General features: G+C 41.8%; 1 protein-coding gene across 2 annotated transcripts; it reads left to right on the top strand.

The window, feature by feature from the left end:
• The first annotated feature begins 21983 nt into the window (after nucleotides 1–21983).
• LOC104246186 (protein RDM16) lies at nucleotides 21984–27605 on the top strand. 2 transcript variants are annotated; one of them, XM_009801955.2, is made up of 6 exons: nucleotides 21984–22701; nucleotides 24106–24390; nucleotides 24647–25108; nucleotides 25196–25390; nucleotides 25502–25665; nucleotides 26429–27605. In XM_009801955.2, exons 1-6 carry the CDS (start codon nucleotides 22126–22128, stop codon nucleotides 27309–27311), a joined length of 2565 nt encoding a protein of 854 aa, XP_009800257.1. In that variant the 5' UTR covers nucleotides 21984–22125; the 3' UTR covers nucleotides 27312–27605. The 2 variants fall into 2 exon arrangements, with proteins under 2 accessions (XP_009800257.1, XP_070030408.1); XM_070174307.1 differs by lacking the exon at nucleotides 21984–22701 and having other exon boundaries at nucleotides 24106–24189; nucleotides 24272–24390.
• Nucleotides 27606–27846: the final 241 nt, after the last annotated feature.

Here is a 27846-nt window from a genome sequence, read left to right on the forward strand (position 1 = left end):
ACTCTGTTTTCTTTCAAGTATCAGCTGAGTTCATTGGTTGATTCACATTGTTTGTTTCTCTTGGATTTGATCTGTCTTGGAGTTTTGTTTCTACTGCATTGTTTGCTACTGTCTTTCTGCCATTTTCCATCGATTCTAACTGTATCTTGCACTGGGAGTTGTTCTATTTGTTACCTGCTGTTACTGCTGCTGTTTCTGTTTGCCATTGTCATTCTACTGACCTCCTTTCTTCTTCGATTGTAAGCATTCCCAGGTACACACTCCTGAAACCTTGTTGGCTGAAAGTTTGAAGTTTGAAGTTGAAATAAAGAAATGAACATCTGTTTACTTTTACAATCCTTGTGTTCAAAAATAGTTTGAATGGTAGCTTGGTCTGTATTTGTTTAAGTTAGTTCCAACCACGATTGCTCTGTATGAATTATACACATCTTGATTGACATATCAGATAATATTGTTTGTTAGATCAGACGTATTTTCAATGAGTATAATCATTAGGTTTCGATTTTAGCTATGACAGTATAATATAGAATCGTGGCAAGCATTTGTATGTATTTTGTCTAGGCTTTTGAACTGTCAAATCTGTTATCTTTGGTTCCATTTAGTTTCAAGATAAATGTACCCCGAGTTAATTCTCATGTGGTGTTACTTTAACAGGATGACCATGTATGCCAACCTTCTTGTTAGATTACTTGTTCCTATATAGGTTCGATAGGGGTTTCGATATAGATTCACTGTTTCGAAATAATGCGACTGCTTTTTGAGTTCAATTAATAGTAGTTTTCCTAATAAACAACTGATTTCATTTATCAAGCCCAAATGAACTAGTTTTAAAATTCAAATTGGAAGGTCGTTTAATGTGAATTTAATGTACGTTATTAGTTTGCTTGCAATCCCCCTTCGCAAATTAATAAAGCTCATTCACTTCTTGAAGACAAGGCATGAGGTAATCCTCATCTCATAAACAACCAATTAGGTAATCAAACAAAATTCGGATTCGTCAAACATAGTAGATATCTAGTATGTAGTTGCTTAAACAAGTAAGTTTGGTCTTTCTCTTTTATTTTTAGAGACCAATATAATAGGAATGTAGTCGCTTTAGGATATCCTTTTTCTAAAATAATGAGACGAGCCTCGCCAAATAAAAATACAAATTGTTGGGCCCTCAATAATTAACCATAATAAATATTTAGAATTTAGGATAGGCCGTTTAGTGAATTTCATGGCCTTCTCCAAAAATAATAACGCGTTAGACTCTTTAGGCGCGACTTAATTAAATTACATTCTTAAATTCGGGTGCGCATTTATGTGACCCAAATTCAAATCTCAACGGAGTCGAAATGTGTTAACAACTACGGGTGCATTGATTGTGACGTGGTTCGAGATGCATTTTCACGACGTTGCAATTCTATAAAAATAAATGATAATAATAAAAGCGGTTTAAACTTAATAAAAGCACGTAAGTCATAACATGTATTTAAATCAGATATTTAGCCATTATAACAATTTAAGCGACCGTGCTAGAACCACGGGATTCGAGGGTGCCTAACACCTTCCCTCGGGTCAACAGAATTCCTTACTTAGAATTTCTGGTTCGCAGACTTCATTTGGAAAAGTCAAAAATTTCCTCGATTTGGGATTCAAGATAAACCGGTGACTTGGGACACCAAAAGCCAAACCTTTCCCAAGTGGCGACTCTGAATTAAATAAATAATCCCATTTCGAATATTGTCACTTAAATTGGAAAAACTCCCTCGCGCATTTTTACCCTTCGGGGCGGGCGCGCAAAAAGGAGGTGTGACAGCTCTGGCGACTCTGCTGGGGAGAGTGACCCAGAACCACTGGTTCAGGGTTCAAGAATTCGAGCTTAGAATAATTGTTATATTTGGCTTTATTATCTAATCTTTATTACATGTTTTTGCATAACGTGCTAAATGTTGTCTTTTACCGCTTTGATATTATCTGAACTGTATATAAACTGTGCCGAAACCTTTCTCTTCTTACCTCCGGGGAGAAGCTCGCTGGTCGAGACTCCCTATTCTGTTAGTGTCAATACCTGAAATAAGAAAGAGGTCGGACAAGTTACAAAGCCGGACGATCTCGCGGGTCCCCGGTACGTAGCCCCCTCCTCGACTCGAGTTGTCCGCTCGGGTACACAGTCTAGAACAAATACCCAGGGTATAAACCTAGTATAACGAAACTTCATGCCGGATCCCTAGTAGGAACGTTTATTTGCATCACGTTGCATTTGACTTAGGGGCTCAACATAGGGGTTGGGTCCGTCTAGGACAGGCAACCTGAAATGAAAAGACCACCCTGCTGCATCCTATTTGTTTTGCGCATCTATTTGCTTCGGTTCCGCATGCTGACCGGTTTCTAAAAAAAGGGAAAATAGCAGTGGGTCTGTTGGAAAGTATGAGGTCAAGAAATATCTGAAAGGTCTCGTGGGTCTGTTGGAAATCCAGCCTCGGGGAGATATAATAAGAGCTTTGGTTACCTACTGGGACCCGGCGCACAATGTTTTCCATTTCTCTGATTTTGAACTCACCCCGACTTTGGAAGAAATTGCTGGGTACATCGGAAATGCTGAACTTCCGTTAAAGCAACAATACTTGGTCGCCCCAAGAGCTGTCACGGTACATTGGTTCCTAGATTCATTGAAGATACCCAGAACGGTCCACAAGCCGGATCTGGCTGCCGGTTTTTGCACTCCATGCTTCATATATGATAGGTACGGTCATGAAGAGGGATTCAATAATCCAATCAACAAACTGTGCAGCAGAGGTATCCGTCAGAAGTGGGACAAACACAGACGGGTAGCCTTCATGATGATGTTCCTGGGCCTTCTGGTATTTCCAAGGAAAGACGGAAACATTGATTTGAAGATATCCGGGGTCGTCAGCACCCTACTCACGCAAAGTGACAGTACTCTCGTGCCTATGGTGGTATCTGACATTTTTCGAGCTCTCACAGCTTGTAAAGCTGGGGGAAATTTCTTCGAAGGTTGTAACTTGCTCCTACAAATGTGGATGACCGAGCACCTCTGCCATCGTTCCGAGATTTTGAACCATGGTTCCCCGGAAAAGACTTGCATAGAAGAATTTTACACGAGAACCAAAGAGGTCAGTTTGCCCAAAGGAGTCCTGGCATGGACCTCGTTCTTTCAAGCTCTTACTGCCAGCCAAATACAGTGGACACTGGGATGGTTGCCCGTTGATGAAGTCATATATATGCCAGCAGTTAGAACTCATTTCTTACTGATGGGGCTTAAGAGCATTCAACCTTATGCGCCCTGCCGAGTTTTGAGACAGCTCGGAAGATGCCAGACAGTACCGCATGACGAAGATCTTAGCACTCAAAAAATTGAGATAAGTCCTGACAGACAGTTTCCAGAAGCGAAAATTCGCCAAATCTGGAGTGAGTGTCAATATTTGAAATCAGATACTTGCGTGCGGGATCGAGCCAAAGGTGAGACGGCGCCAGGTTACCTTGCATGGTATAGAAGGGAACTTGAGCATGAAAGGCCAGCTAAGAGACCCCACATCCTGAATTTCGCCGAATCGTTGCAAAGACAGTGGGATTGGTTAGCAAAAGAAAGAGGCTATTGCGCCGAAATCAGCAAGTTAAAACAACAAGTGGAAAGCCTGAAATATGAGCACAACGTGCAAATTGCTACCGACCTGGGAGAGCGGAACAAGTTGATTCAGGAAAACGAAATGCTCAAAGCCCAGATCAAATAGATAAGGATGGATGCGGATAAACAGCCAAGGCGTCGATCAGACGAGCAGTTGATAAAAAGGCTAAAAAGTGAAGTCAGGCAATGGAAAGAGGGTTTAGAGAAATCCAAAAACATCATAGCGGAGCTCAGGGCACAGTGGGATACAAGAACAGATAAGCATTGCCGGCACTTGAATCAATTGAAAGGCGACCACGAGAAAACTGTTGCCAAAATGAAGAGAGAGATGGCTATACTCGAGATCAAAGCAGCTAATCAAGCCAAGAATTTCCAAATTGAGAGTAGATACTGGTACGACTCATTACCCCAGATGAAGCTAGAAGTACGGCGACTAAAGAACCAGCATATTCAGGATTCTCAGGTATTCAAGATGTGTAGCGATTAGATAAGACGCCTACTCATAGAGAAGAAGCAAACCAGAGATAGGATCAAGGCCATTGCCCATGCCATCACCAGACGATGTCTACGATGTGAGAACATGACCAGTGTTACCGTCCTCTCGGCAGTGATGGGTTATGTCAAGCAGACCATGCATGAACTGGAGCAGCTTGAGAGGGATCTCACACCTGGGACTGCGGCGAGGCCGAACGATGCCCCGCGGTCACCCATTTTCAAAACCATAATGTACTCATAAGCCCAGTCTGTATTTTAGCATCTTCTGCCTGTTTTTTCCCATCAGGGTGATTTTAGTCTATTTTGAGTCTAGGTTTATTTTCAAAGTTTGCTCTTTCTTTTGCAAAATATAGTTTGTAATAGACCGTTTCAACAATAAAAAGGTTGTTTCTTTTACACTCATTTGTGTTTTTGAACTACGTAATGATCTGATTCACGTGGCGTCGTGATACGTAGGCAATCCTCATCGGATCCGGTCGCATTTTTACCGCAAAATAAAAACATAAAAGAAAAACAAAAAGAGAAGAAAAAATGATAAGAAAAGGGAAGCCTAAAAAGAATGTCGGAATGACGCATGCTTTCGTCGCAAACATGTAGAATTCACTTAACTGTATAGGTGCATCATGCTCAACGTGAGGTTGTCTATCTGTTATTTGTTTCGAATTAACCGCTCGTTTGTCGTTGAGTATCCAGGTTTGTTGGAAAAGACGGTTGGTTTGGTGAAAGTCTGGCCTCGCACTCATACTTCACGAGGTCAAAGAGAAGTGTTCGACTACCTGTTGTTAAGACCGAAAGCAGTACTCACACTTACTTCACCAGGTCAAAAGGAAGTGTGGAAATGTCTTCAGAGATTCCGTTGCAAACAATCCCTGTTTCCGAGGAGAGCTCGATCTCAGCCATCCTCACACCTGAATCCGCAACTGCGGAAGAAAATAGAATCCTACGACTCCGCATGCTGGAAATGCTGGACGACTGGAATAACGGAAAGGAACCGCCAAGTGTCGTCCCCGGATTCCCTGAGTTATTCTCCAGGTCAAGCGGGACTTCTAATGTCCCCATAAATTATCCCGCTACCCCATTCGGGTACCCAGTCGCTTCAGCCTTCTCTGCTGGATCGTCTTCTGAGCCTCATCCCCAAATGTCAGCCACCGATGCAAGCATGAACATCTTTACTGCATTGCACTGCCCGATTACGGCACAGCCTGCTACGTACAAGCCAAGCTTTGACTCATCTTCTTTTACCTTCCAAGCACCCTCGTTCTCAATGGAACCAACTAGGTTCGCTACCAGCACTAATCCTCCACCGCCTCAGTGTGAGCTTGCACCCGGGCAGGATCAGAACCCCAGAATTGCGGAACAAAACGAGATAGCCAAAAGAATGAGAAGCCTTGAACAGAATTTGAAGAATATGCAAGGTTTGAGCGGACAAAAGAGCGTCTCTTACGCCGACCTATGCATGTTCCCTCACGTGCACCTGCCAGTGGGTTTCAAGACCCCAAAGTTTGAGAAATACGATGGACACGGTGACCCCATTGCACATCTTAAAAAATATTGCAACCAATTGCGGGGAGCTGGCGGAAAAGAGGAACTACTAATGGCATATTTTGGGGAAAGTCTGGTAGGGATAGCCTCGGAATGGTACATGGACCAAGAAATGTCCCGATGGCATATATGGGATGATCTCGCCAGGGATTTTGTGAAACAATTCCAGTATAACATCGACATTGCACCAGACCGAAATTCTCTGTCAAATTTGAAGAAGAAACCTTTAGAAAGCTTCAGAGAATACGCTATTAAGTGGCGTGAGCAGGCGTCGAGGGTGAAGCCTCCCATGGATGAGGTAGAAATGGTCACTACTTTTCTCCAAGCTCAAGAGTCTGACTATTTCCAAAACATGATGTCAGCTATGAGAAAGCTGTTTGCAGAAGCAATTAAGATTGGAGAGATGGTGGAGAATGGTCTGAAAACAGGTAGGATTCTGAGTCAAGCAGCCATAAGGGCGACCTCCCAAGCCGTCCAAAGCGGGTCCGGAGGAATGGCAAGAGGGAAGAAAAAGGAAGAAACGACCATGGCAGCCTCGGAAGCAAGAGAATATCGTCATCCCAGGCCCCGTTTTCCGGAAAGAACCCCACAACACTACTACCCCCACTCAAATCTGGCATATGCTCATCAACCCTATATGGTCATGAATGCCCAGCCTTATGCCCATCCACCGCAACAAGCCAACCGAGGCCCAGCTCCACCTCCCAGAAATCAGCCTCCTTACCGCAACCACTATAACCCACAACCCCCGCAGAATAACTTCCGCCCTCAGGAGCCACCTCGAAGGTGGACTTTCACGCCCATCGGTGAACCATACTCTACTTTGTTCCCGAAGCTAGTCCAGTTGGGCTTCTTGCAACCAATCCCTCAAATAAGGCAAAACCCGACGTCACCTTCCTACAAAACGGGAGTCAGATGCGCCTATCATTCAGGGGCCGAGGGACACGATACAAATGACTGCTGGTCATTGAAAAGAGTGGTCGAGAATTTGATAGAGCAAGGGAAAATAGTGCTAATGGACGAGGAGATCCCAAATGTGACTAACAATCCATTGCCTGCTCACAATAATGGGCCGCTGATCGGAATGATTTGCGAAGACAAAGAATTCGACCCTGCTCTGAAAGCTATAATCGCCATTGTAGACACGGGGAAAAGGCCTGAGACAGACCAGAAATCAGAAAAGGGGGAGGAGGCCAAGGCTATAAAGAGCGAGCCTGAAAAGAAGGTGGAGAAGAAAGTGGTACCGGTAAAGGATGGAGTTCTTTACATACCACGAGGTCGAGCTGAGAAGACGCAGAACTTCGGGATCAAAAAGGCAAAACCTATGTACGTGCCAAAAGGGGCCTATGTGGTCCGGGGGATGATTCAACCACCTCAGCTGAATGAGCCAGTGGTTATCGGACGCGTGCCACAAAATTCGATGACCAACCCGTCCACAGTGCCGTGGAATTATCAAAAGACTTTGGTAATGTACAAAGGTAAAGAGTTCATGGGAGAACTTCCAGAAAATACTTTCATTGGAAGGTATTCAAATACCCAAGAGCTGAACAACGCCACACAAAGGCACTTCCCACCAAAGAAGCCTGTAAGCGTTGAAGAAGCGGAAGTGTTCTTCCAACAAATGAAAATGCCGGATTACGAAGTGATAGATCAACTGCGCAACTACCCCGAGCAAGTGTCCATGCTATCATTATTGATGAGGTCGGCCGAGCATCAAAAGATCTTGCTGAAGACCCTGAATGAAGCATACGTGCCAGTTGAAACCTCAGTTGAACAACTGGAGCGAATGACAGAAAGGTTCTTCGCCGTTAACCAAATCTCTTTCAGCAAGAACGATCTACCCCCGGAAGGAGTGGCACACAACAAGGCCTTGCATCTAACAGTAAAATACGAGGACTACTATGTCAAGCGGGTATTGTTGGATGGGGGCTCAGGTGTTGACATTTGCCCGCTCTCCACGCTACAAAGAATGGAAATTGGGACCGGAAGAATCCGACCCAACAATGTCTGTGTAAGGGCTTTCGACGGCATCAAGAGAGATACCACGGGGGAAATAGACCTGTTGTTGGTCATAGGACCAGTCGAGTTTGAAGTAACCTTCCAGATGCTCGACATGGATACATCCTACAATTTTCTCCTCGGCAGACCTTGGATCCATGCGGCAGGAGCTGTGCCTTCCACTCTTCACCAGATGGTGAAGTTTGAGTACGAAGACCGAGAGATCGTGGTCCATAGAGAAGATGAGCATGCTATTTATCGGGACCCATCCATCCCATATCTTGAACCAAGAGAAGGGAGCGAACATACGGTCTATCAAGCTTTCGAGATTGTACTGGCAGAGCAGCACGAGGAGGGAATACCCTGCCCCCAGCCTTTCTTGTCTAACGCCTCAGTTATGGTGGCCAAAGAGATGATCCGGCACGGATTTAGGCCAGGGAAAGGGCTTGGACGAACTCTGCAGGGAATAACAGAACCCATCACCTTGCCAGTCACCAAGAAACCTTTTGGACTAGGTTTCAAACCCACTCCAGGAGACGAAGAGTGGGCGAAGAAAAGGAGAAATGAGGGTTGGAAGTTACCTCAACCATTGCCGGATTTATATGAAACTTTCATCAGGCCAAGATGCACCGAAGAAGAAGACGATGAGGTTTTCACGGCTGAGGAAATCGAGGAGATATGTGGGACAATGAGAGAAATGCTCTACGAGACTCACATGGTTCAACCAGGTGAGGTCACAAGCACTGCTGAGATGTTGTACGTGGGGCCAAATGCCAAACTTCGAAACTGGGAGGCCACGCCATTCCCGACTAGACGGAAGTCCGGGTAGACCTGTCCTGCCACCTTTCCTGTGTCACAAGTTATCTCCAGGGCATAATTTGAACATTTTCTTCCTTTCAATTGTTGTTTTGAATTCCTAAGTTGTAAACATTGTTGTCTTCCAACTTCCCAAAGAAAATAAAAAAAATCATCATTGCTTTCCCATTCTTTCTTTTGTTCTGATTCTAGTTATTTTTCCTTTTATCTTTCCTTTCAGTTATAATAATGCGGCTTTAAATATGACATGCTTGCGGACTTCACGCCCAGATCACAACGAGCTATTTAACTGTGAATTAATGAACCCAGAACCAGAATATGATGAAGAAGAAGCTTTTAGGGAAATAAACCGAGAGTTGGAACATTTTGAGAATAAACCTAAGCCAAATCTGAATGACACCGAACCGGTTAATTTAGGAACTCCTGAAGAAATCCGGGAGACCAAAATAAGCATTCACACGGACAAGAAAACGCGAGATGCGATAATTCAACTTCTTTTTGAATTTAAAGACGTGTTTGCTTGGTCATACGATGACATGCCGGGATTAGGTGTTGATCTAGTGGTTCATAAATTGCCAATTCATCCTGATTGTCCTCCAGTTCAACAAAAGCAACGAAAGTTCAAAACTGAGGTCAGTGACAAGATTAAAGAGGAGATCACCAAACAACTGAAAACGGGAGTGATTCGGGTAGTCCAGTATACAACGTGGTTGGCAAATGTGGTTCCAGTACCGAAAAAGGATGGGAAAACTCGGGTATGTGTAGATTACCGAGATTTGAATAGAGCAAGTCCCAAAGATAATTTCCCACTGCCCAACATCCACATCCTCGTTGATAATTGTGCCAAACACGAGATACAGTCTTTCGTAGATTGTTACGCTGGTTATCATCAGGTATTGATGGATGAAAATGACCCGAGAAAACTGCCTTCACCACACCTTGGGGCACCTACTGTTATCGGGTCATGCCATTTGGTCTGAAGAATGTCGGGGCTACTTACATGAGGGCCATGACTGCCATTTTTCATGACATAATGCATCAGGAAATAGAGGTGTACGTGGATGACGTGATAGTTAAGTCCAGGACGCAGGATAATCACATCCAAGACTTGAGGAAGTTCTTCGAAAGACTAATGAAGTATGACTTGAAGCTGAACCCAGCCAAATGTGCTTTCGGAGTTCCGTCGGGCAAGCTTTTGGGCTTCATTATAAGTAGGAGAGGTATCGAACTAGATCCAACTAAGATAAAATCTATCAGAGATCTACCTCCCCCGAGAACGAAGAAAGACGTGATGAGTTTGTTGGGCAGGTTGAACTACATCAGTCGATTTATTGCCCAGCTGACAAGCACGTGTGAGCCCATATTCAAGCTGTTAAGGAAAGATGCGGCGATCAAATGGACAGCTGAGTGTCAAGAAGCCTTTGATAAAGTCAAAGAATACCTTTCGAATCCCCCGGTTTTGGTCCCCCCAGAGCCAGGGAGACCGCTGTTCTTGTATCTGACAGTCTTGGAGAACTCTTTCGGTTGCGTCCTCGGGCAACATGACATAACCGGAAAGAAGGAGCAAGCAATCTACTACTTGAGCAAGAAATTCACCGGCTATGAGGCCAAGTACACTCTGCTGGAAAGAACATGTTGCGCTCTGACGTGGGTTGCCCAAAAGCTGAGACATTATCTTCAAGCTCACACTACCTTCCTCATAAGTAGGTTGGATCCTCTGAAGTATATATTTCAGAAACCGATGCCTACTGGAAGACTGGCCAAGTGGCAAATCTTGCTTACTGAATTCGACATAGTCTGTGTCACTCGCACGACAATGAAAGCCCATGCGCTAGCAGATCATTTGGCCGAAAATCCGGTCGATGAGGAATACCAACCATTGAGTACCTACTTTCCCGATGAAGAAGTAAACACCGTAGAAGTGGTCTCGGAGGACGCTCATATTTGGAAGATGTTCTTTGATGGAGCCGTGAATGCCAAAGGTGTAGGGATTGGGGCAATTTTGATTTCACCTTCTGGTCAGCATTATCCCGCCACAGCTAGATTGCGTTTCTTTTGCACAAACAATACAGCTGAGTATGAAGCCTGCATCATGGGCATGCATATGGCAATCGATCAGGATGTCGAAGACTTACTGATTATGGGAGATTCTGACCTGATTATCCGGCAAGTCCAAGGTGAATGGGAAACTCGGGATGTCAAGCTTATCCCTTACCGACAGCATGTGGAGGACCTCGGCAAGCGCTTTACATCAATAGAGTTCAGGTATATCCCGAGGTGTCACAATGAACTGGCGGACGCACTTGCTACTCTGGCTTCAATGCTACCCTACCCGGGCAATGCCCACGTCTACCCATTGGAAATCCAAATCAAGGTAAGACACGATTACTGCAACGTAATCGAGGTAGGAGCAGATACACAACCTTGGTACCACGACATCAGGAGGTTCCTGAAGACACAAGAATACCCCGAGCATGCTACTGGAGATCAAAAGAGAACCATTAGGGAACATGCAAGTGGTTTCTTTCTGAGCGGTGAATTGTTGTACAAGAGGACCCCGGACCTCAACCTCCTAAGATGTGTCGACGCTGAGGAGGCGAGAAAGATTATGCACGAAGTACACGCAGGTGTGTGCGGACCTCACATGAACGGGTATGTCTTAGCGAAGAAAATCCTTCGAGCAGGTTATTACTGGATGACCATGGAAAAGGACTGCTTTAGCTTCGTTCGGAAGTGTCATCAGTGTCAGGTGCACGGTGATTTGATTCATGCACCTCCCACGGAACTGCATCCCATGTCTGCACCTTGGCCATTTGTCGCCTGGGGCATGGACGTCATTGGACCAATCGAGCCAAAGGCTTCAAATGGACACAGATTTATACTGGTTGCCATCGACTACTTCACAAAATGGGTAGAGGCTGTCACTCTCAAGTCGGTCACTAAAAAAGCTGTAGTGGATTTTGTACACTCAAATCTTATCTGTCGTTTCGGTATTCCTGCGACTATCATTACAGATAACGCAGCAAACTTGAACAGTCACTTGATGGGAGATGTATGCGAGCAATTCAAGATAACGCATAGGAATTCTACTCCTTATCGGCCGAAAGCCAATGGTGCTGTGGAAGCGGCGAACAAAAACATCAAGAAGATTTTGAGGAAAACGATCCAAAGTTCCCGACAGTGGCATGAGCAGTTACCATTTGCATTGTTGGGGTATCGCACTACGGTACGCACATCAGTAGGGGCAACCCCTTATCTCTTGGTTTATGGAATTGAAGCTGTGATACCGGCAGAAGTAGAAATTCCTTCTCTTCGAACCATTGTTGAAGTAGAAATCGAAGACAGCGAGTGGGTCAAGACTCGATTGGAGCAGTTGACTTTGATCGATGAAAAGCGAATGGCCGCGGTTTGTCACAGACAGTTGTACCAACGAAGAATGGCTCGTGCTTACAATAAGAAAGTCCGACCCAGGAATTTCGAAGTAGGTCAGCTGGTACTGAGGCGTATTCTGCCGCATCACCAGGAAGCAAAAGGGAAGTTTGCTCCAAATTGGAAAGGCCCATACATCATCAGGAAAATATTGCCGAGAGGAGCATTGTACCTAGGTGACATTGAAGGAAATGATCCCGAAACAGCAGTAAATGCAGACGCAGTCAAAAGATACTATGTCTGAGTGACGTCCCAGCGGTCCTGACACAGTCGAAAGGCTGAAGGTTCTATTCCCACTATCAACTCTCTCTACAAGTCTTTGAGCCGGTTACATAAAAAATAAAAAAAAATAAAATGAAAAAAAAACATTGATTGAGGCCTGAACTACGTTTGACTTGATTTCGAAAGGATACGTAGGCAGCCTCTCCCTGAGGTTCAGTCACACCAACAATAAAATCCCATTCACCCTGAAATTGAAACTGGGGCACGTCAAGCGGCCTAGAAGTTAGTATCATCTGCCTCTCTTTGCCAAGCACAAGCTACCAAAGATAGTGGGAAGCCAATAAGCGTCACGAATGGAGACCGGCACACTCTAAATTGAGAGATAAAATGAGAGAGTCTCGTTGGTGAAAACCTTCGGGCACCACGAGGCGACGGGAGTAGAGAAACCAAAATGAGAGAGCTTGTTTAGTAAAAACTCGCAAAGAGTGCTATCAAGCGATGACAGGAAGAGAAATGAGAGAGGTCAGCCAGCGAAAACCCGCAAAAGGGCGCTGTTGGCCGAAAAGAATGACTCCACCCCAAGGAGATCTCGGCAAAGTTCCACCGGTTTGGAATCACAGATCCGTTTTGGTTCGGCAGGAATCGCAAGTTCATTGAAGATTAGGCGTTCAGTCCAAAAAGCATGTCATGTCCATTTAAAGCCACCATTGTCTTCCTCAGATAAGTCTTTCTCGTCCCGAAGGGGATACTCTTTTTCTGAAATTTGTTTTATCTTTTCTTTGTTTTTCTTCAAATCTCTTTCATGTTTAACCCCAAGTTCTAGATATACCAGAAAGGATAGATGTCAGGTTTGTTTGCACGGAATTCCGTTTCATGAAGGAAAAACACCTCGTTTCGTTGGTACGTCTGTCTAAACCTGAAGAATCATGATGTTTGACGGCGTTCGAAGTAAAGAGGAAAGAGAGAAATTTCCCCAGCAAGTCCGCCTCGGACAAACCCTCACAGGGTTTCCCTTTGTACGAATCCGCACAAAGAATCCACTTTGTAAATATTCCCCAGAAGGTCTGCTCTAGCGAAATCCACACAGATTTTCTCTTGTACAGATTCCCACAGGGTCTTCCCTTTGTTAATAAAAAAATGGGGACACAAATCCCCATCACATCCCCGACGAGTCCCTTCGTAAAAAATTTCCCCAACAAGCTTACCCCAACAAATCCTAGAGAGCCCGCTTTGAAACAAATCCTCAGCATGCCCCGTTGTACAAAAATCCACACAAAGAATCCACTTTGTAAATATTCCCCCCCACAGAGCTTCCTTTTGTACAAATCGCCACAGAGTATCCCCAATAAAATCCCCGTTGAGAATCTCCAAGCAAGATAGGACACAAAAAAAAGAGAAAAAAAAAGAGAGCCTTACGTGGCAAATCATCACAGAATCTGGAAATACAAGCCTGAGCAATCAAAAGAGTTTCGCCATTTGAACCCAATCAACGGCGGGATTTCGCAACAGAAATAAGGACGCAACAAAGCAACGGGAACGATCAAGGTCACCAAACCGACCGTCATTTCCGAACTAACAATTGTTCTTTGTCTGAAAAGTTGAAACAGATATAATCCAAGACAACCATGCAAGAAGCAGGTGTCGCCCAAAGAAGAAGGTACATGGGTACAAGAAATATTTTGGCAATAAGGAATTCACTCGAAAGGTAAGTTTCCACGAGACTCCCTTTTATCTTCTACTAAAACAAGAAAATTCAAAAAAAGAGGTCGTTTAGTATTCTCGAACTTTGTCCCCAGCCAGTCAGCATTAGGGTTTTAAACCCTAAACTGAACTTTTTCCTTTAGTCAGCATTAGGGTTTTAAACCCTAAACTGAACTTTTTCCATTCAGCCAGCATTAGGGTTTTAAACCCTAAACTGAGCTTTTCCATGCAGTCAGCATTAGGGTTTTAAACCCTAAACTGAACTTTTTCCATTCAGCCAGCATTAGGGTTTTAAACCCTAAACTGAGCTTTTCCATGCAGTCAGCATTAGGGTTTTAAACCCTAAACTGAATTTTTCCTTTAGTCAGCATTAGGGTTTTAAACCCTAAACTGAGCTTTTCCATGCAGTCAGCATTAGGGTTTTAAACCCTAAACTGAACTCTTTCCCTTTAGTCAGCATTAGGGTTTTAAACCCTAAACTGAACTTTTTTCCTTTAATCAGCATTAGGGTTTTAAACCCTAAACTGAGCTTTTCCATGCAGTCAGCATTAGGGTTTTAAACCCTAAACTGAACTCTTTCCCTTTAATCAGCATTAGGGTTTTAAACCCTAAACTGAATTTTTCCTTTAGTCAGCATTAGGGTTTTAAACCCTAAACTGACCTTTTTCCTTTAATCAGCATTAGGATTTTGAACCCTAAACTGAGCTTTTCCATGCAGTCAGCATTAGGGTTTTAAACCCTAAACTGAACTCTTTCCCTTTAGTCAGCATTAGGGTTTTAAACCCTAAACTGAACTTTTTTCCTTTAATCAGCATTAGGGTTTTAAACCCTAAACTGAGCTTTTCCATGCAGTCAGCATTAGGGTTTTAAACCCTAAACTGAACTCTTTCCCTTTAATCAGCATTAAGGTTTTAAACCCTAAACTGAATTTTTCCTTTAGTCAGCATTAGGGTTTTAAACCCTAAACTGACCTTTTTCCTTTAATCAGCATTAGGGTTTTAAACCCTAAACTGAGCTTTTCCATGCAGTCAGCATTAGGATTTTAACCCTAAACTGAACTCTTTCCCTTTAGTCAGCATTAGGGCTTTAAACCCTAAACTAAACTTTTTCCTTTAATCAGCATTGGGGTTTTAAACCCTAAACTGAACTTTTCCTTTTAGTCAGCATTAGGGTTTTAAACCCTAAACTGAACTTTTTCCATTCAGTCAGTATTAGGGTTTTAAACCCTAAACTGAGCTTTTCCATGCAATCAGCATTAGGGTTTTAAACCCTAAACTGAACTTTTTTCATTCAGCCAGCATTAGGGTTTTAAACCCTAAACTGAGCTTTTCCATGCAGTCAGCATTAGGGTTTTAAACCCTAAACTGAACTTTTTCATTCAGTCAGCATTAGGGTTTTAAACCCTAAACTGAACTTTTCCATTCAGTCAGCATTAGGGTTTTAAACCCTAAACTGAACTTTTTCCTTTAATCAGCATTAGGGTTTTAAACCCTAAACTGAGCTTTTCCATGCAGTCAGCATTAGGGTTTTAAACCCTAAACTGAACTCTTTCCCTTTAATCAGCATTAGTGTTTTAAACCCTAAACTGAATTTTTCCTTTAGTCAGCATTAGGGTTTTAAACCCTAAACTGACCTTTTTCCTTTAATCAGCATTAGGGTTTTAAACCCTAAACTGAGCTTTTCCATGCAGTCAGCATTAGGGTTTTAACCCTAAACTGAACTCTTTCCCTTTAGTCAGCATTAGGGCTTTAAACCCTAAACTAAACTTTTTCCTTTAATCAGCATTAGGTTTTTAAACCCTAAACTGAACTTTTCCTTTTAGTCAGCATTAGGGTTTTAAACCCTAAACTGAACTTTTTCCATTCAGTCAGCATTAGGGTTTTAAGCCCTAAACTGAGCTTTTCCATGCAGTCAGCATTAGGGTTTTAAACCCTAAACTGAACTTTTTTTCATTCAGCCAGCATTAGAGTTTTAAACCCTAAACTGAGCTTTTCCATGCGGTCAGCATTAGGGTTTTAAACCCTAAACTGAACTTTTTCATTCAGTCAGCATTAGCGTTTTAAACCCTAAACTGAACTTTTTCCATTCAGTCAGCATTAGGGTTTTAAACCCTAAACTGAGCTTTTCCATGCAGTCAGCATTAGGGTTTTAAACCCTAAACTGAACTTTTTTTCATTCAGCCAGCATTAGGGTTTTAAACCCTAAACTGAGCTTTTCCATGCAGTCAGCATTAGGGTTTTAAACCCTAAACTGAACTTTTTCATTCAGTCAGCATTAGGGTTTTAAACCCTAAACTGAACTTTTCCATTCAGTCAGCATTAGGGTTTTAAACCCTAAACTGAACTTTTTCCTTTAATCAGCATTAGGGTTTTAAACCCTAAACTGAACTTTTCCATTCAGTCAGCATTAGGGTTTTAAACCTTAAACTGAACTTTTCCATTCAGTCAACATTAGGGTTTTAAACCCTAAACTGAACTTTTTCCTTTAATCAGCTTTAGGGTTTTAAACCCTAAACTGAACTTTTTCCTTTAATCAGCATTAGGGTTTTAAACCCTAAACTGAACTTTTTCCTTTAATCAGCTTTAGGGTTTTAAACCCTAAACTGAACTTTTTCCTTTAATCAGCATTAGGGTTTTAAACCCTAAACTGAACTTTTCCAGCCAGTCAGCATTAGGGTTTTAAACCCTAAACTGAACTTTTCTAGCCAGTCAGCATTAGGGTTTTAAAGCCTAAACTGAACTTTTCTAGCTAGTCAACATTAGGGTTTTAAACCCTAAACTGAACTTTCCCATGTAGTAAGCATTAGGGTTTAAACCCTAAACTGAACTTTTCCATGTAGTCAGCATTAGGGTTTTAAACCCCAAACTGAACTCTTCCTTTAGTCAGCATTAGGGTTTTAAAACCTTAAACTGAACTTTTCCTTTAGTTAGCATTAAGGTTTCAACCCTAAAACTGAACTTCGCCCCAGCTAGTTGGTATTAGAGCTCCAACCCTGAACTAAGCATTCATATCCTCTTTCATCAATTTTATGAACTTCCTGGCGAATAATTCACGAAATTTTCCTAGTGAAACTGGGGCAGAAAATTTTGTTCGTTTATTTTTCCTGCAGGTCTAACCTCGAGCCACACAGATCGAAATGACCCACGATATGAGTCTCAACTCAGAGTCAAGGAAGAAAAAGACAAAGAGAAGATGTCCCGAAATACCGGAGAAAATGAAAGGCGGATCGTTCCAAGTTTTGGTTAAGGTCCCGAACGCCGCCAGTCGCATCTCACTCAGTATCCCAGACATTAAGCAAGTCGCCGCAAGTTGCAAGCATCAAGATTCGGATCGAAGTCTCCAAGCACAATCAGCTAAGACCCAAGATCAAGTCGCAAAAGAATCATAGATAGGGATTTTGTAACTAGCAGTTGACATGCATATAAGTATTTAGTTCAGTTTCAATTTTTCTTTGGTTGTAATAAGGCGGTCAGTAAAGCAACGGTGACAACAACAACAGCAGTAACAACAAGCATTGCAGTCCCATGGTAGTCCCAGCTGCCGAAACTTCCCGAACTACATTGACCTGATTCCTGTTTAGCCCTGGATATGTAGGAAATCTTTGAAGCAAGATTCGGTCAAAACTTTCAAAACATGCTTCACACGGAGTAGTCCATAGGCAAAAATCGCTCATATCCGCTCACTTTATCTTTGCACGAAAACTTTTCGTGTTTCCGAACAAAGAGGGGCAGCTGTGAGCACGTGATTTTTGTTTTACGCGACAATCGCTCCAAAAGAAACAAAATAACAGCAATTGGTCTTGCTGTACATTTGTTGGATTTTTACGTGGCATTCTTGCTAGTTATTTGTGATTTTGCCCATGGTTGTTTTTATTCAAACAAAAAAATAAAAAAATATATGTCTATATGTCGTCTGAACCGTAATCCGTTTATTAAAAGAAAAATAAAATGTGTGCATCCTTCATTGTATTTTGTCATTAAGTATTTAGTATAATTAAATGCTAATTGTGTGATAATTGTTGTTCAATGTTTTATATGGTATTATTGGGCAAATTAATTTAAGAAATTAAAAAGAAAAAAAATAAGAAGGAGTTTCGGACTTGGGCCAGTCCGATTTTAAATAAACAAGCCCAAACAACCCAACCCAAAACCAAAATTACCCGGTCCAGTCCAGTTCAGCCTCGGCGTCGTTTAGTTCGTGTTTGGTCTAGACCGTTGATCTCAGATTGATCAACGGCCAAGATCACATTCCCCATACCCACTGATGAACCCGACCCATTCCACCCGGACCGACCCAAACCCCTTTAGGATGAAACGACACCGTCCCCTACCAGCCAAAAGATCCTGACCCTTCATCTCACCTCATCCAACGGCTAGGAATCAACCCCTCACTAACTATATAAGCCTATAACCTTTACCCTGCCCCCCCTATCCGAACCCCCAGGCCCTAGTCATCCCCTCCACAGACTTCAGACCTCCAAACCCTAGCCGCCCCTGTATACCTTCACCATGAAAGCCGGCGGCATGGACGCCGGTGACCCCATCCTTAACACCATAGATGCTCCTCACCGTCCCGAACCCAAATCCACCAACCACACACTTCGAATCCCCTCCCACCTTCTCGAATCTTCATTTGAAGATTCGAGTCGGGACCTGACTTACACCGATTTGACCCCAGTTTCGCACCAGATAGTCCCCAGACCCCCCTCGTGACCAAACCATGCTTGGTTTGGTCCGAATCTGACCAGGGAAACACGAATCCCAGATCTAATTTTTTGAACCCTAGGGTTCCTCGTGCCTGTTCCGTGCCTGTTTAAACCAAGAGATTAGGGTCTAATGGACCTTAATCGAAGTGTTTCTCATTTGAGAAACACTTCGATTAAAGTCCGTTCAACCTTGAGAAGGGTCTGTTCAAACACAAGTTGATTTTTCTGTTTCTTCTTTCAAAGTTTTTAAGGTAAGTTTGTTTTCTCTTTGTTATTCAGTACGTGTGTGGTTTAAAGGTCTGTTCGTATGGCCGAATGTTTTGTGTAATTTGTGTCTTTGAATTTTTATCAACTGTTGATTGTCCACCTTGCCTGTACCCCTCTGTTTGATCGAATGTTTCCTCATTCACTGATAATGTGTGTGTATGTGAACTGCATAATTGACTGAATTGAAATTGTTTGAGTAATCAATCCCCAAGTTAACCTCTGTATTGACATGTGCAATCTGACCCCTCGTTGATACTGTTTGATTCTAATCCTTGGCTTTGATTGTGTATGTTGTAATTAGTATAGTCGATTCGATACATGTCGTCAAATAGTTTTAGCTGTTTGAATGGTAACAACTTGATTTGTCTTGCTGAACATTGTTTAAATCAAAATTGAGAATCGACTATAGCTATTTACAATTGATGTATTTGAATCAGAAATATAAAGGGATTGGTTTTGTTTAGTTGCAGTCAGAATTGGAGGGCATGTGCACTTGTGCACAACATGTGCATAAAGCCCCTTTTGGATTAAAATAGTTTGACAGCACATGCTGTCAGATTATATTCTTGCTGCCCATGACCTGTTTTAGTTTAATAAATGTTAAAAGGGGACTGTCAGGGAATATGATGGGGGTTCCTAATTTTAAAAGTTTGAATTGGAAAAACAGCTAAAAAGGAATAGTTTCTGAGGTGTTGAACAGGCTGTGAATAGCCTGATGTTAGGCTTATAAAAGGGGGAGATACACATTGACACACACAGACAGAGATACACAGGGAAAAATTCAGACTGAATTTTTGAGAACTGGAAATTCTGGAAAAACAGTAAAACTGGAAAAGGTTTCTTTCTGATAATTCAAGTATAATTTCAAAGCTGAAGACTGACATTGGGTTTTGAAAAGAAAGGAGATAGGGAGAGGGATATACAGAAAGTCAGCAATTGTTTCTTCCTTGTTTGTGTGATTCTCAGTTCGTTCAACCTATTCAATCAACTCTGTTTTCTTTCAAGTATCAGCTGAGTTCATTGGTTGATTCACATTGTTTGTTTCTCCTGGATTTGATCTGTCTTGGAGTTTTGTTTTTACCGCATTGTTTGCTGCTATCTTTCTGCCATTTTTTCCATCGGTTCTAACTGTATCTTGCACTGGGAGCTGTTCTATTTGTTACCTGCTGTTACTGCTGCTGTTTCTGTTTGCCATTGTCATTCTACTGACCTCCTTTCTTCTTCGATTGTAAGCATTCCCAGGTACACACTCCTGAAACCTTGTTGGCTGAAAGTTTGAAGTTGAAATAAAGAAATGAACATCTGTTTACTTTTACAATCCTTGTGTTAAAAAATAGTTTGAATGGTAGCTTGGTCTGTATTTGTTTAAGTTAGTTCCAACCACGATTGCTCTGTATGAATTATACACATCTTGATTGACATATCAGATAATATTGTTTGTTAGATCAGACGTATTTTCAATGAGTATAATCATTAGGTTTCGATTTTAGCTATGACAGTATAATATAGAATCGTGGCAAGCATCTGTATGTATTTTGTCTAGGCTTTTGAACTGTCAAATCTGTTATTTTTGGTTCCATTTAATTTCAAGATAAATGTACCCCGAGTTAATTCTCATGTGGTGTTACTTTAACAGGATGACCATGTATGCCAACCTTCTTGTTAGATTACTTGTTCCTGTATAGGTTCGATAGGGGTTTCGATATAGATTCACTGTTTCGAAATAATGCGACTGCTTTTTGAGTTCAATTAATAGTAGTTTTCCTAATAAACAACTGATTTCATTTATCAAGCCCAAATGAACTAGTTTTAAAATTCAAATTGGAAGGTCGTTTAATGTGAATTTAATGTACGTTATTAGTTTGCTTGCAATCCCCCTTCGCAAATTAATAAAGCTCATTCACTCTTTGAAGACAAGGCATGAGGTAATCCTCATCTCATAAACAACCAATTAGGTAATCAAACAAAATTCGGATTCGTCAAACATAGTAGATATCTAGTATGTAGTTGCTTAAACAAGTAAGTTTGGTCTTTCTCTTTTATTTTTAGAGACCAATATAATAGGAATATAGTCGCTTTAGGATATCCTTTTTCTAAAATAATGAGACGAGCCTCGCCAAATAAAAATGCAAATTGCTGGGCCCTCAATAATTAACCATAATAAATATTTAGAATTTAGGATAGGCCGTTTAGTAAATTTCATGGCCTTCTCCAAAAATAATAACGCGTTAGACTCTTTAGGCGCGGCTTAATTAAACTATATTCTTAAATTCGGGTGCACATTGATGTGACCCAAATCCAAATCTCAACGGAGTCGAAATGCGTTAACAACTACGGGTGCATTGATTGTGACGTGGTTCGAGATGCGTTTTCGCGACGTTGCAATTCTGTAAAAATAAATGATAATAATAAAAGCGGTTTAAACTTAATAAAAGCACGTAAGTCATAACATGTATTTAAATCATATATTTAGCCATTATAACAATTTAAGCGACTGTGCTAGAACCACGGGATTCGAGGGTGCCTAACACCTTCCCTCGGGTCAACAGAATTCCTTACTTAGAATTTCTGGTTCGCAGACTTCATTTGGAAAAGTCGAAAATTTCCTCGATTTGGGATTCAAGATAAACCGGTGACTTGGGACACCAAAAGCCAAACCTTTCCCAAGTGGCGACTCTGAATTAAATAAATAATCCCATTTCGAATATTGTCACTTAAATTGGAAAAACTCCCTCGCGCATTTTTACCCTTCGGGGCGGGCGCGCAAAAAGGAGGTGTGACAGTTATAACATTCCCAACTTGTCGTCATTCGACATAACTTATTTTCTTCAATTTGTTCAGCTTCTTAACTTTTCAACCCTCGTGATACTTGTTATCCATGATATTAAAGATTTGTAATCTCGAAGGTAATATGATTAACTTACTTTATGTACTCTCAAAGATGATCTCATTTATGAGTTTACATCAATTGACTTATGAATACTCTTTCGTACGAAAATATGGGGTGTAATAGTAAAACGATTCTTTTTATTGTTACGTAACAATAGATTTAATAATACTATCCAACAAATTTTAAGTAACAATTAAAAGAAACATTGTAATTATAATAACTTTACCATACTATACAACGGCTAACAACCATCCAAACAAGGGTAAGTCAAATTTAGCATGCTAACATCCAATCAAATATCATCCTTAAACCCAACCCATCAGTGCGCCCAAACCCAAATCCAGAATTGCCGGATTGCTCTCAATTCGTGAAACACAAATCTATTCGAGTGCGAGCTATCTCAAGTTTCAGAAACCCTAGAAATTCGAAATGGAGAGAGAAAAATCGAATAGGAGAGAACGAGCATCCAGAGACGACGACGACGACCGCCGCCATCATCATCGCGACCGTTCGAAGCACCACCATCGCGACGATGAGAACCGACACCGATCCGATGATCGAAGAGGTCGCGATCGCGAACGCGAAAGGCATCGCGAGAAATCACACGAATCGGAAGTTGTCAGAGAAAAATCTTACGATAGAGAGGATTCCGTGGAGAGAAGGCATTCGCATAGGAGGAAAGACGATAGAGAGAAACGCGAGAAATCGTATGAGAGAGAGGATTCAGTGGAGAGAAGGAATGCACATAAGAGGAAAGATAGAGGAGAAGAGAGTGTGGACAAGAGCAATGGGGGAGATGAGAAGAGAGCTAGGGTTTCAGAGGATAAGAAGGAGGAGAGAAGAGAGAGGAGGAGATTTGATGATAAAGTGAAGAAGGAGGAGGAAGAGGATGTGGAAATTGACGAGGAAAGGAAGGGGAAAAGATTTGAAATGAGAATTGTGAAGGAAGAACCGAAACCCGAGCCCAATGATAATAATGGTCATGGTGTTGGTTCCATTGATAATGTGAGTTTCTTACTGCCGTGCCCTTTTTCACTAGTATATACCAAGTTGCATGCCTTTGTCTAGTGTTGATGAATAACAGTCTTTACTCAGATGAAAATTTGTTAGAGGCAAACTACTTGATTTCTTCCCATCTGCCTAAGGTGGGCAAGCTACTTGGTACCTATGCTGGCAGGAGCTAGCAGTACCCAGTATAATATCCAAGCTTGGCCCTGGCACCGCCGTCATAGAAAAAGAAGAAGAAACATTTTACATTGTTATGCTTGCTTATACCTATGTTTGTATATGTCATGCTTTGTTTCTTACTGCCACTGCCCATTGGCGGAGCCAGGAATTTATGTTGTTGGATTCAAAAAAGTAATGAAATGTAACACTTAGGATTTGGACCTATGGACTAGAGCAATTTTGAACCCCCTTTACAACTACAATAAATTTTCTCCTTATGTTAAGGGGATTCAACAGTTTATATATAACCAAAAGGATTGTCGCTTAGGGGATACAATTTAACCCCCTTGACACAACTAGATCCGCCCCTGGCCATTCGCCTTTGTTACTGGGATACTAGGTTGCATACTTCTATATCATCTTGATGAATTACATTTCCCATTTTATGGAAAAATCTATTTTGAGTTGGGTCGCATTTTGTTCGTTGTGCTTGCTTTTGGCAATATTTGTGTATGTCGTGCTTAGTTCAACCACTTTAGATGATTTATCCCAAGCTTGTAAGGAGAATTTTGACTTTCCATGATGTTGCATTGTGTTAGTCTAGATGTCAATACTATGCCTTTGTGATAATAGGTTTCTACTTGTCAAAGTGCTGTCATTTTGTTCTTGTTGTTGCATGGAATACTATGTGGTAGATTTGGAGTTGCAAACAGCTTTTCATCTTTGCACCATTCATGTTAGACTAGGGAGCACAGACCTCAAGAACTGCATTCATCTGTTAACTACCTTTATTATCTATTGCCATGATCAATCGTTCTTCAACCTCCTTCATCCTCCAAATCTGTCCTATCCTTCTGCTTATCTTCGTCTAGTGCTCATGTGTGGAAATATCTGCTTCTGTTTGGTGAGTGGCCATAGAAACTTATCTGAACTAAAACTTTCTGTAGGATTCTTTCATCATATTGCCACCTGGTATTATTGTCACGCTTTGTTTGGTCTTAGGTAGTAGATTGGGGAACTTATAGGAAGGATCCATGTAACTTGTTTGGTTATATCATGTTCTTTTCATTATGCTCTTATTATGTCCTAAGAAGTCTGTTGTGTGGTTTCTTTTTTATCTGATAGGGCTTAACTTGGTTACTATGGCACTTGTTTCTCAGTTGAATTGTTTTATGGTGCATTTTGTTGGTCCTTTCATCAGGATGTTTATCCTGATTTATGCATTGGACTTCCTTATTGCAGGGCGTGACAATGGGACCATACAATGCAGCATTGAGGACCTCCCCTGATAAATCTTCGACTCGTATTGATCCTCCTGCTACCAAGGTATCTTCAATTTCTACAACAAATGAAAATAAGGGAGTTAATATTAACAGATCTCATGCGGTTCCTGGGAAATCTAGTACAGATGGGGCAGCTTCTGATGCTGGCAAGAGTGCCACCTTATCCCTTGATGCCAAAGGAAATGCAAAGGCTCTCATACAAAGGCAGAAGGAGCTGGCAGCAAAGCTTAAGAAAATTCCTTTGGTATGTTTTTGCACCTAAAACCCGCCGTATTTCTGCAGTTTGTAACTCTATTCTCCTTCCCCTTTGGCTCCCTGTTCCTATCTGTTTCTTTAAGTCAGAGAAGCACTGCATTGTTAGATGTATACAGAAGAGCTCTAAAGAGAACATGCTTTTGCCTTTTCTTTTCCCTCTTAGGTTGAACGAGAAGAGCTTTCTTCTTTGTTTTGTGTCAAAGGTATTAAACTACTATTTATGTGCCCTCATTTTAATTATGTAGCTAAACAAGGGTGCCGACTTTACGAGAGAGGGAAGTTCACAGATTGGTCGCAAGGATAGTCTTTATGCCGCTTCAACAGATGCGGGGATATTGCCCCCACCGGTTGCATCTTCAAATTCTGGGATATTACCCACTCCAAGTTCAGCACCTAGCACATCGACTATAGCTGTGGCTTCTGCAAATACGCCACCCAGTGGCTTGCCTCAGGTTGCGGGGCTCACAGTCACAGCACAGAACTATGATAAAGTGAAGCGTGCACATGAGCTTTTTGCTAAGATGGGATTCCGGCAGGACCCGGAGTTTCCCCCCCTCATTAACATGTTTCCTGGGCAAATGCCTCCAGAGGTTACCATTCAGCCAAAACCCGCTAGAGCCCCTGTTCTTCGTTTGGATGCATTAGGCAGGGAAATCGATGAACAGGGAAATGTGGTTAACGTGCCTAAGCCATCTAGCACCCTTAAGGTACGGATTATATGTGTTCATGCCATCTTTTTTCATGTTTCAATATTTATTAAAATTGCTTGTGGTGACTTTGGGTTGTTTGTGCAGGTGAATATCAACAAGCAGAAAAAAGAAAGCTTCCAAATTCTCAAACCTGAACTTGATGTTGATCCTGATAAAAATCCTCATTTTGATCCGAGGATGGGGATTGACAAGAACAAAATTTTGAGGCCAAAGAGGATGTCATTTCAGTTTGTGGAGGAAGGTAAATGGTCCCATGATGCAGAATTAATTAAGTTAAAGGTACTTTCTAATTTATCTCCCTGTTGTATTTTCGCATTCTTTTGTGATTCTCTCTTTATTCTTGTTCCTGCTCTTGATTGGATTTTACTAATTATGCAATACCTAATTTAGCAAAGCCAATATGGTGAATCACGAGCCAAAGAGTTGAGGGCAAAGCAAATGCAATTGGCAAAGGCAAAAGCAGAGCCTGTCATAAATCCAAATCTTATTGAGGTGGCAGAGAGGGTTATCACCAAGGAAAAACCAAAGGAACCAATCCCTGATGTTGAGTGGTGGTAAGTTGATTTCAATCTCCCTTCTGTTTAACTTTCTTTTGGCTATCATGTGTATTTCCCCTTAGTGGAACCTTAATCTTTCTCCTCACTCATTGTTGAGCCACCATTCATTTATGTGTTTAGTATCACAGATGGAAGTGGAACTTGAATACTGTTAGTCTTATGTTTAACCATGATATGAGATTTGTTTTGATGGTTCTGCATCCTGGGTGCTTCTAGTCTATGTACGCATCACCAAGATATGGGGATTACATAATTTTTTTATTGCGACTTATCTCCTGGATGTGATTGTGTAATCTTATTTCGTCCGCGTCCTATCTGCTGGACTTTGCACTCTCTAGATAAAGTCCCTGTGATGTGGATTCCTCTTCTTTTTTTTTCTTCAAAAAAAGTAATCCTTGCTTGTTATTTGGATACAATTGGTGTGAGATGAGTTTAAATGGAGTAACATGGTCATTGAGGATTCATATAGCCGGCTGCAACTTGTTTGGGATTGAGGTATGATTGTTCCTGTTTGTTGTTAATAACCCCCATTCCTCGTTTAAGAGGGATCCTTCAAAATTGACATCTGTTACTATTAGCGGAGCACATTACTGGTCTTGTGCAATTATAGTCTGCTTGAAGTGACTTTGCTTTGCCTTGTGTTATTCCATTTACATGATTCAGGTGTGATTTCTAATTTTTTTTGTAGTTATCTATGCTTGCCTTGCTTGAATCTTCAATTTACACTAGGGAATTCTTGTTTCTTTGTTTGACCTGCCAGGGATGCTCCTCTGTTACGATCTGGTACTTATGGTGGTATGGTCGATGGTGACTTAACTGATGATATGTTGAAGATGGAGAAGATCACTATTTATGTTGAACACCCCCGCCCTATTGAGCCTCCTGCTGAACCTGCTCCACCTCCTCCACAACCATTGAAGCTGACCAAGAAGGAGCAGAAGAAACTACGTACCCAGCGTCGACTGGCTAGGGAGAAAGAAAGGCAGGAAATGATACGTCAGGGCCTGTTAGAACCACCGAAACCTAAAGTTAAAATGAGCAATCTTATGAAAGTTCTTGGCTCAGAAGCCACTCAGGATCCCACAAAGCTTGAAATGGAGATCAGAAGTGCTGCTGCTGAGCGAGAACAGGCTCATATAGACAGAAATATTGCTCGAAAGCTCACTCCTGATGAACGTCGTGAGAAGAAAGAAAGAAAACTATTTGATGATCCAAATATCGCACCGGAGACGATAGTTTCGATATACAGAGTTAATGACCTTTCACACCCTCAAACTCGCTTCAAGGTTGATGTTAATGCTCAGGAGAATCGCATGACTGGGTGTGCGGTTATCTCGGAAGGTATAAGTGTGGTGGTAGTTGAAGGTGGTAAAAAGTCCATCAAGCGGTATGGGAAACTTATGCTTAGGCGAATAGACTGGGCTGCTGCTGTTAAGAAAGAAGATGATGAAGACGAAGATGATGAAGATAAGCCTCTCAACAAGTGCGTGTTAGTCTGGCAAGGGACTGTTGCTAAATCAAGCTTCCATAGGTTTTTTGTTCACGAGTGCAGGACTGAGGCTGCTGCTCGTAAGGTCTTTGCTGATGCTGGGGTTCCTCATTACTGGGATCTTGCTGTAAACTTCAAAGATGATGAATTTTAGGTTCTTTGGATATTATTTCGCCATTGCTTATGATGAACTCGAATATCAGTTCAAGCTTCCTACCGATGAAAAGCAAGGGGAATACTAGCACTCATTTTGTAGTTTCATTTTCTTGAAGAGCACTAATGACTTTTCTAATGCGTTGGTGTCCATGTTGTTGATGACCTGGGTAAAACATGTTTTTTATCTTGGTAGCTTCTACTTGCTGTTGCTCCATCTAGTATTACTTTAATTGTGCCATCTGTTTGTTTTGTTGCATGGAATCTATTTAGAGATTAAGTGATCTCGTGTTGATTTCTTGGGTATGATAGCTAATTTGAGCTGAGCTAGTGACGTAGTTTACAACCTGATAAATACCTCTCGCAACTGAAACCAGATGATTTCTTTAGTAGATCACAGAATATAGGTGAGTGGTAAATATGGTTGCTCTTGTGTATGGACTTTCGTCTCCCCTTTCGTTCTGTTAGAAATCACAGAGAAAATGTGGATATTTGTTATTAAGACTTAACCTGCTGCTGTTAAGTCTTTTATGGTT

Source organism: Nicotiana sylvestris, chromosome 5, assembly GCF_000393655.2.
Source record: "Nicotiana sylvestris chromosome 5, ASM39365v2, whole genome shotgun sequence".
In the NCBI taxonomy this organism is placed as follows: domain Eukaryota; kingdom Viridiplantae; phylum Streptophyta; class Magnoliopsida; order Solanales; family Solanaceae; genus Nicotiana; species Nicotiana sylvestris.

Coding starts and splice junctions, on each gene's coding strand:
- LOC104246186 (XM_009801955.2), top strand. CDS start 22,126: ATGGAGAGAGAAAAATCGAATAGGAGAGAACGAGCATCCAGAGACGAC. Junction 22,702..24,105: donor GTGTTGGTTCCATTGATAAT/GTGAGTTTCTTA, acceptor TCCTTATTGCAG/GGCGTGACAATGGGACCATA. Junction 25,666..26,428: donor ATCCCTGATGTTGAGTGGTG/GTAAGTTGATTT, acceptor TTGACCTGCCAG/GGATGCTCCTCTGTTACGAT.